The sequence below is a fragment of the Syngnathus leptorhynchus genome, chromosome 3, assembly GCF_054491065.1.
Source record: "Syngnathus leptorhynchus isolate UIUO chromosome 3, UIUO_Slep, whole genome shotgun sequence".
In the NCBI taxonomy this organism is placed as follows: domain Eukaryota; kingdom Metazoa; phylum Chordata; class Actinopteri; order Syngnathiformes; family Syngnathidae; genus Syngnathus; species Syngnathus leptorhynchus.
In genome coordinates, this window is record NC_141197.1 from 13,788,009 (window position 1) to 13,797,303 (window position 9,295).

Genomic DNA, 9,295 nt, shown 5'->3' on the forward strand with positions numbered 1-9,295 from the left:
TGGCCAAAGTCAGCTAAGATAGGCCGCTTCAGCTAACCTGTGACGCAAATGCGGATAGGCTGGAAAAAAAATGGATGGATGATTCATTACTACAATGAGCAGCATTACATTCACACTGCCCCTCAAGGTCTTTCCCACAATTTGGGAGTCCCTTAATTGTATCAATGAACAAAGCCAGCTCAATGGGTCCACCACTAAAACTTTAATCTACATTGTGAGGACAAAAAACATCCTGCCCTAAGTCAAGCGGAAGTGCGTGTGTGTGTGTGTGTGTGCGTCCATGCTGACGTTTTTAGAATCCAAGGACAGTACATTTCCTCTCACGCTTTCTATTGTTCCTGCAGCAAAAAAAAAAAAAAAAAGATTCTTTCAAAAGGAAAAAGCAGCCAATAGTAAGACAGCGGCAATACGCTGAACACTTGGCAACTTAAAGTAGGATGGAAAACGGGGATAGGCCAATCTTTGTGCAGATGAAAAATAGTTTTTCATAAGAAAACAAATTGGTGGTGTCTAGTTAAAAATGTGTACTGTATGTCAACCCCCCCACCTCCACCCTTTCTTAAAAATGTCTTGTGTATTTGACTTATTTTGTCAAGGTGCAGTTTGGGGATCAGCAGCTGTTGTGTTTGGGCCCTCTTGAGCGCTCCCACCCTACTCATTGCTTTGGGAGGTGATGAACTGTCATTCAAACATCTGTGCTGCCCTCTGCTGGATTTCTGCTTCATTGCGAATGACCTCAAAGTAAGTTGAACAACGGTGGTGGGTTGTATTTGAACTCCAGGGGTTAAACAGTCCCTGACTTTTCCATAGCGCTTGTCTAAAGCAGCATATTGCAAATTGGTATTATCTAAAGTTCTAAACAACAGATAACATAATTATGACTTGTATTTGTGTGGAAACATTGCTGAAGAATTGAAGGTTTTATCAGTTTTACCAGGTTGGTAAACATCATACAGTTCAGCAACAGACTTTTGCTTATTTAAAAAAATTTATTTGAATGTACTTACATACTGGTGTCAAAAGAGAATGCACCAAAAATGTTACACTGACTTACAATTACAAAGAAAAAGTGATTTTTATCTTCACGTTACAAGGACTGGAGGGAAGAAAACTATGTACAAAAGGGAACTGTGAGACCCCAACTTCAAGTCACAATGAGCGATGTGGGTGAGTCAGAGAACCATGGAAAAACTGAATCCAAATTGTACCACTCAAAAAGAAACTTTGCCTCTGCAGATCACAAAAATCTTAGAGCTACTGTTATTTGGGCACAAATTGCCTTCACTTAAAATAAATCCTATTCTAAAAAAAAAATTATATTGAAAACATTGATATAATGAATGTCTGGATGGATGTCTAAAAAAAATTCTTGCTTCCAGAAATTCATTTAAACAATGAACATTTGTAGGAATGAAGAAAAAGAAGGGGCGGAGAAATGTTGACAAACTGAAGAAAATGCATGCAATGCAGTGCTAAACCCAAAACAACGCGTTTGGTCTCATCACTGCCTGTGATGGCAAACTTGGCCTCTAAGCTCTGCCTCCAGACAGTCTAAAGATGTACAAATAGATATAAATCACAACTTTTATGGCACTTGGCGGAGGTGTCGACTATTTCCTAACACCCAAGGAGCATCGCGCAGGTGTTGGGGAAACTCCCATGAAAAATAAAGTGTGGAAAAGCCAGGTAGAGAAAAGGGTTTGGGAAAAAGTCAGGAACGCATTCTACAAATGTAGCTTGGGAAAAGATGAGCTGCTCTAGGTGCCAGTCATTAGCGTGTGTGTGTGTGTGTGTGTGTGTGTGTGTGTGTGTGTGTGTGTTGGGGGAGGTGGGGGGGTCTTTCTGATATGAGCGAAGGACAGAAACAACTGAAAGGGTGAGTGTAAAGTGAGGATCCACCTAAAACAAAAAAACTTTCTGCTGCATGGTGAAAGTGAGCATCGTGTGAGGTCAGGACTTCAATTCTGGTGGACCAGCTGCTTGGCTCACCCAAAGAGTTCCTCTTTAGTTTTGGTCACTTTTGGGCTTTTTGCTGTCATTCCCGTTGTTCTCGGGCTTGGCTCCTCCCTCCGCCTTATTCTCCTCTCCCTCCGGGTGCTTCCGCTTCTTCGTGTCATCTGACAGGGTCTGAGCGTGGCAGGGGTGTGGTCGGAAGGTGACGATCATGCAGGTCATGTTGTCGCATCCTGTCCCGTCACCAGATGTGTCTGGGGCCAAGCAATGGTCCAACAGCTGAGGGGGGGGGAAAAAGAAAAAAGTTAGTTGCGGAGAGGGTTCTGAGGGGGTTGATGGGTTCGTCACCTCCTCCACAATGGACGAAAGAGGTCTGGCGCTGCCGCTCTGATCTGGCTTGATCCTCTCGCTGATGAAGTCGACCACCTCCTGACTGCTCAACACATTCCTAAAGACCCGATTGAGGAAAAAACGAGGCTCAGCGACGGGTGAAAAGTAACCAACGCAGCGACGTTCGCCGACAATTTAGCAGAAAGTGACTAAAAGCTAGATCCCCCCCCCCCCCCCCCCCCCACCAGATGCCGTCGCAGGCGATGACCATGAAGTCATGGTCATCGTTGAGTGTCAGAACGTTCACGTCGGGCTTGGCTGAAATCATCTGCTCCTCTGGGGGCAGAACCTTGTTCCTCTTGTAGAAATGATCACCTGGAGAGAAAGAAACCAGTACAGTAGTTAAGTATTTGTACTAGCAATTAGTATTCGTTCTCAGGTGTATATAGTTTTTTTTTTTATTTTTACAACTGGACCCAATTGTGTTCCATCTATACCGCTGAGCAATGAGCACGTACGTACCGATGGCTCTGGAAAGGTTCAGACCACCATTGACCCGTCCATCCACGGTCACTTTGCCTCCAGCCTTTTTAATGCGAGACAGCTCCACCCAATCCTCGGGTTTGTGGTCGTAAGACATATCCACAGCTTTCCCTGCGGCCAACCCAGAAATTGCATGATATTTCTAACAAATGAATTCAAAGATCAGACGAGGCACGCATTCAGACATCTAATAACAAAAAAAAAGCAAATATCTGTGCCATAAAACTAGCTTTTAAGAACCAATGTGACACTCATGGAAATACGGGATCGTTACCTCGCTCGGAGACCACGCAGCGGGAGTCTCCGGCGTTGGCCACAATCAGCTGTTTGCCTCGGATCAGAGCCACGACGGCAGTGGTGCCGCTATCCGAGCCAGGCTGGAATTCACCCCCGCCAAAAAAAAAAGCACAAGCGTTCCCTTAACACTTTAAAAGACACAGACATGTTTCGCCAGTTTGAAACAGAAGAGAATTTAAAAACTACCGAGACAAATTGGAATGACAAGAGACAAAGGGTATCAAACCGTCACTTATTTAAGTTGAAACCAGATCCACACCTCTTCCTTGCCGTCCATCCCAGGTAGACTCATTTCTGTCTCGTCTTCATCCTCCGAGTCTTCCTCCCCCTCTTCAGTATCCTCTTCTTCTGGGTCACTGCTTTCAGCCTCCTCCCCTTCTTCACTACCGCCCTGAACAAGAACATCTGCGTGTGCTTCTACTGGTGACCAACCCAACCCAACAATTTGTTCTCTCACCTCTTCATCACTTCCCTCCTCTTCCTCCTCTTCTTCCCCCTCCGGTTCAGACTCTTCACTGTCATCAAAGAATTTGGACTTGGAATCGCCTTCGGTTTTGGAGGACGACGAACACGAGGGTCCTGCGTCGACCTCTGCAATAGCGGCCTTTTCTTCGCCGTTGGAGCCCCCCGAGCCGTCGCAGTCAGTTGCTGTGGAGGTGAAAAGGGCACAAACGTCACCAAGATTGAAACTATTTTTAAACGAGTTCCCCGGAGATGATCATGTTCAAGTGAAATTACCAGAGCCGCAGCCTTCATCGCTAATCCTTCGGCGGCACGCCCGCAGCTTGGACCCACAGTCTGCTCCGTTGCCGTCCTTCGTTCCATTGCCGTCCTTTGTTCCGTTGCCGTCCTTCGTTCCCTTGCCGTCCTTTGTTCCCTTGCCGTCCTTCGTTCCCTTGCCGTCCTTCGTTCCGTTGGTCTCGTCTTCCACCTCTCCGTTCACAGCCTCCTCCTTCTTTGGCCCTTCCTCACCTTCCCCCTTGTGTCCACAGGCTTCCGGAGACTGGCCCGGTGCCTTTTTAGCAGTTGCGCTGGAGGAAAATAAAAAAATAAAATAAAAAAAGGAAGAGGAAATTCGACCATGTATGACTGGCAATTGAATATTTCAAAGCCAAAGACATTGAGTTTACCTGCCAGCAGTGGCTTGCTTGTTAGCATTTTTATTCTGTCCATAACGGAGGAGCAGTTCCTCGATAGTCATAGTGGCCTCCTCATGGAGTAAAGCAGCCTCTTCTGTGTCCACTAGATAGAAAGCAGAAAAAAAACAAGAGCAATGTTGTCAGCAGCAGTACTGGACAGCAATATATTGAAAGATGGAATTAACCAAGGATGACTGCCATACACTCACCATCGTCCTCGTCTGCCACTTTTTTAGTGGGCGGCTCTTCGATGGGACGCCCGGCGATCTGCACCAGCTCCTTGATGACATCTTCTGTGGTGATTCCGCAGTCGATGGCCAAGAAAGCATCCTCCAGTGCCTGGAAAAAAAAAAAAACCACACAAAGCCTATGAGTGAGCACAAGTGAAGAAAGGTACACTTCTCAAAAACAAGCCCAACCTTCTGTAGTTTGCCATCTTTGTAGGTCTTCTGTTCCTTGATGACATCTGGAAGGTACTTTGAGCAGTAGAGAGCCACCTCTTCTCCTAAAAGGGAAGAGTAGAACATAAAAATCTCAATATTGGTGCTAAAAGCAGGAAAAAACAAAACGAAATGGTAACTGAATATGATTGTTTCTTCATATTTAACAGCATCAATTCATTTTGAAATGAACAATGTTCAAAAACACTTACCTCCATGACCATCATAGACAGAAAACATGGCAGTCTCCTCATCAAAATCTGGGATACAATTGTGTGCATCCTGTTACACACACACACACACACACACACACACACACACACACACACACACACACACACACACACACACACACACACACACACACACACACACACACACACAGACACGCACACTCAAATTAACATTAACCCAGACTTGAATGCCATTCAGTACTAAGACTGCAATCAGATCATAATCCACTTAAATCGCCTTGATTATAACAATTTCAGTCCAAATGACAGCAAACTATGTGTTAGAAAAATAACCACAATGGCTAAGGTTGCCTTTCATTTGGGGCAGTCTAAAACACTGAATTTATGTGTAAAAAAAAAAAAAAAAAAAGCTTAACATCGCTTAACGGCAGAACTTCTATAAATTGGCATAAAAATACACAAGCACATGCCTACTTGGCCCTCTGAAAATATCAAAATTAATAACCACAGCAGTTTGGAATTTATGGGCCTTTTTTGTCCTCATTAAGCAACATTAAGCTGTTGTGAGCAGCTCGAGGAAAACTTTAATGTCCACAAAATCCCAAATACTGGCTTGATACTTTCATAGATTGATGTATGCGTAAATAGACGTGCATATGGATTATGATGACGGTTGGTCATAGTTTTCCAACATTGAGTGTTTCAGACAAGTCCTTCCTTTCGTTTGGCTCTGGAGGCTCACCTCCATAGAAACACGCCAGCCCTGCATCGCGGAGAAGCCGTAGCTCATGGTGCTGTTGCCGCCATCTGAGGAGGTTTTGGTCGTGTTCGGTTGCGACAGATAAGCCCCCATGCTTGCAGGTTTCACTGGCTTCACACCTGGGGAGAGAACGAGGCGCAAAAAACATTTCATTTAGCTTCACAAGTCTGGCTCGGTGAATTCAGTCTAGCCCTTTTTACGGTTTCGAGCTAGCTTAGCGTTAGCAACACAACAAAAAGTGGATGCTCATCGGCTAGCTAAAAATGCTAACAGGAGCCGGCTAAACTTCCACAGCGCAATCTTTGCACCCCCCCTCTCGTCATACACGCAGCTACGCACTAAGCACAGAAGATCTGATGATGACATACAATCGCACACATTATTCTGTCAACGGGCTGGGCTTACACGTGGATTCAGGAGAGGGGAGATTCACATAGGAGAGACTACACGTGTGGAAGCGATAAGCCGCTATGAAGGGAGAAGCCGAGGAAAGGAGCACGGAAGGTGTACGAAGTGACACAGCGCATGTTCCCTTTTCCGGCCAACAGGAGGCGTGTCTGACAGGCTACGTCATACGCGACACTTAGAAAGCTTGCCGCTAGGAGACAGCGGACTGGATTTTTTTTTAATTCTTGGTCAGGAAAGCCCTTTGAGAAATACTGTACAGTGGACCCTCCCATGTTAATGTCCTTGATTACACAGGCAAAATATAGTGCTCAAGAAATCAGACGTCTTTACGCAAGAGAGAAAGTCAGGAAACACTAACTGCAACATCAGAAATGTATTTGGGGTTAATCAGCTTCAAATACAATTTAGACTTCTCTTGTACTGATGGGGTAGATATGCGCTGTTTCTATGGCCATCTTGAACCCTGACATGATGCCTATCCCACTACAAGAAGAGGCTGCTCCCCAGTGTCGTGATGGGATTTTTTTTTTTAGCATTATTTTAGTCCGGTGTGGGCAAAGTCCTTGTGTTTTCTGTAACAACGGGTAGATGTCATGAGGATGATTGAAAGTTAGAGATAACGAATGGAACAAGGTCACTTAAAAGAATAGTCATATCACTGATGTCCATATTGATGATTGAATTATTTTATTTCGTACAGGACTGAAACAAAATTCTAGAGAAGACAGGATATGAGAAATTCAGTTGTCTGTCTCCCAACTACCCCAAGATGAAACCACTTTGTTGAAGACAAGCAGCAAATACATTCAGCAAAATCGTGAGTTGTACTTTAATCATTTGTTTTGATCTTTTTCTTTTCCAGTTCATCAAAATAGCACTTTATGTGAAACCTGTCTATGGGGCAAAAATGATTGATGCTACTTCTCAATGTGATTGGGAATGGTTGGACGTTGGCGCCCTCTGCTGGTAATTATACGGTCTTGAATTTTTATTGAATACTGTCCAACACAACATCATTATTAATTGTTAAGAAAACACTCTGGACATGGGTGAAGATTTGCAGAATCCCATTCCTCTAAATTTACATAATGGAGACCGAAAAATCTAACTAACGTATAACGCTAAATTAGGTTAGGGAGAATCCTGCGCCTTGTTGCACACCTCCACAATGACTTGCTGCAATTTCTTTATTGACGTCGCCACTGGTTTGAAATGTTCCTCGAAGATGCCATTTCCCTCCCTGAACCAGGCCAGGAAGCCATCCAGCTGCTTCTGTACCTCAGCTTGCTCCTCAAGTTCAACCTGCAGTGCATGTCGAGCACACACCTCGGCCTCATGAGCCTTGTGGAGGGCCGTCAAGGATGTCTCCAATCTGAGGATCTCCTAGACGTGGGAATTAACATTCATGATGAAACACAGGCTGTTTTATGTTTTAAGAAATCCCGAGTTCTTTATATTCTATCTTGCGCTTTCATTAGTGATACTGTACAGTGATAATCTTCTTAATTAAAAACAACATGTTGATCGGTTAAGCACCATGGACAGCGGTGAGTGACGTCATGGATGATCAACTTTATTCCTTATAAACATCTACCAGTTTGTCAACGTGTTAGCGGTTACGAATAAGTTACAACTAGAAGATAGTGGCTGTGTTTTTAACATGTTAGGGGCCAAATAATTAAAATAATATCTACTCGAGTTATTCGAGTCACTCGTTGACCTGCTATGACTTGCCTGTGAGTTTGGAGGATGTTTTCTGTGACACTGGTCCTCCTTCAGTAGGACGTTGGGAGGGACGGAAAAACAGCGAGTGACCAGCACCTCCTCCATTCGCTCCGACAGTTGCTTGAAGCCCTCTCCCATATACGCTTGCAGTTTGCGGCTACACTCTCTGGCCTGGACGCGGAGTTGTTCCTCAGTCGTCGCGTCCGAGTCACCTTTACTCAGTTGTCGCACGCATACTTTCTCCACCACGTTCAAGATGTGGCACAGAGAGTCTATGAAGGCGCTGGAGAGACGAAACATAAGCGTCTGCGGCGTGAAGCCGAAAAACTGCGACTCGTATAACTCTAAAGACGACACGGGAAGCATGTCAGTCTCTACGCAGGTATCTTCTGTACCATCCATCTTTGTTTTTATTTTTCCCGCTTCGCGTTAGTCTTCTTCTTATTCAAATTGGCAGTAGGTCGACAACTATATTATGTTCTACTGCCCTCAAGCGGCAACAAATGGTATAGTAACAGGGAGAGTAATCCACTTCTGCAGATAGAGAACTGTTTAAAAATGATTCAGATGTATGTATGTATGTAGTTACATAAAATTAAACTTAAAAGACTAAAAAGTATTCGAGGAGTGAACTAATCCAGTCTTTGTCATAAATTGTAATAGTTCAGAACTTCTCTCTCTCTCTCTGTCTTTCTCTATCTCTCTCGCTCTCTCCCTCCCTCCTTTTTCTTGTAAGATTAGTCCTCTTTGGCACGAGATGAGCTAGGTATCTTGAGCTATGCTGTTATATCGCTGTAACCTTTCTCTTGCTTCATTGGCTTTCCCTTTTCTATGACACTCTTTGCACATATGTAGGAGTAGCTCTCAGTTTTGAGTACAAGGGCACACATTATCACACAGGAGGGCGGCCAAGAGTAGTAGAAGAAAAGGAAACTTGGTGGTGGGGGTTCGATCTTCTTCTGCAATCTCGCAGAGAAGGCTCCACAGCTTTGTATCGATCTTTCTGGCATACATTAATGTATGCCTGGTGATTACTATTAGCATAGCGAGCATTAAAGATAAAGAACTGGTGCAATATCTAACAACGTGAAGCCTTTGGCATAACTTCACATCCCATTCAGCAACTGGCTTGCCTTGACAGTTTGCTGTGTGTGCTATTGAATGCTGTGGTGTGTACCTGTTGGAACGTGTGTGTGTGTGTGTGTGTGTGTGTGTGTGTGTGTGTGTGTGTGTGTGTGTGTGTGTGTGTGTGTGTGTGTGTGTGTGTGTGTGAGCGAGAGAGAGAGAGTGTGTGAGTGAAGACAGCATATGGACAGTGCCCTCCCTTCCTGTTTGGAGGGGAACAACGTGGCTGTCTGTGAACTGCCGCTTGACCCGTGACCTCATAGGATCACACGTACACAAAGAAAGAGAAATGCAGCTAGATACCTTCACATGTATACTGCCAGCCAGCTGTCCCCTCTCAGCCACTGTCCGGGATGGAGACAGCGAGGAGCGAGAGTGACA

The 9,295-nt window shown here is 44.7% G+C and overlaps 2 protein-coding genes across 2 annotated transcripts; both read right to left on the bottom strand.

Moving 5' to 3' along the window:
• Positions 1 to 879: 879 nt before the first annotated feature.
• ppm1g (protein phosphatase, Mg2+/Mn2+ dependent, 1G) lies at positions 880 to 6,217 on the bottom strand. Its single transcript, XM_085907819.1, has 14 exons — positions 6,062 to 6,217; positions 5,639 to 5,775; positions 4,915 to 4,984; positions 4,682 to 4,767; positions 4,472 to 4,601; positions 4,254 to 4,365; positions 3,862 to 4,154; positions 3,581 to 3,771; positions 3,383 to 3,514; positions 3,101 to 3,203; positions 2,806 to 2,937; positions 2,529 to 2,658; positions 2,302 to 2,401; positions 880 to 2,232 (listed from the first exon to the last, which is right to left on the bottom strand). The coding sequence occupies exons 2-14, from the start codon at positions 5,747 to 5,749 to the stop codon at positions 2,005 to 2,007; spliced, it is 1,818 nt and encodes a 605-aa protein (XP_085763945.1). The 5' UTR covers positions 5,750 to 5,775; positions 6,062 to 6,217; the 3' UTR covers positions 880 to 2,004.
• Positions 6,218 to 6,730: 513 nt separating this feature from the next.
• On the bottom strand, positions 6,731 to 8,222 carry mis12 (MIS12 kinetochore complex component). The gene is made up of 2 exons (XM_085907820.1): positions 7,799 to 8,222; positions 6,731 to 7,447 (listed from the first exon to the last, which is right to left on the bottom strand). Exons 1-2 carry the CDS (start codon positions 8,189 to 8,191, stop codon positions 7,196 to 7,198), a joined length of 645 nt encoding a protein of 214 aa, XP_085763946.1. The 5' UTR covers positions 8,192 to 8,222; the 3' UTR covers positions 6,731 to 7,195.
• Positions 8,223 to 9,295: the final 1,073 nt, after the last annotated feature.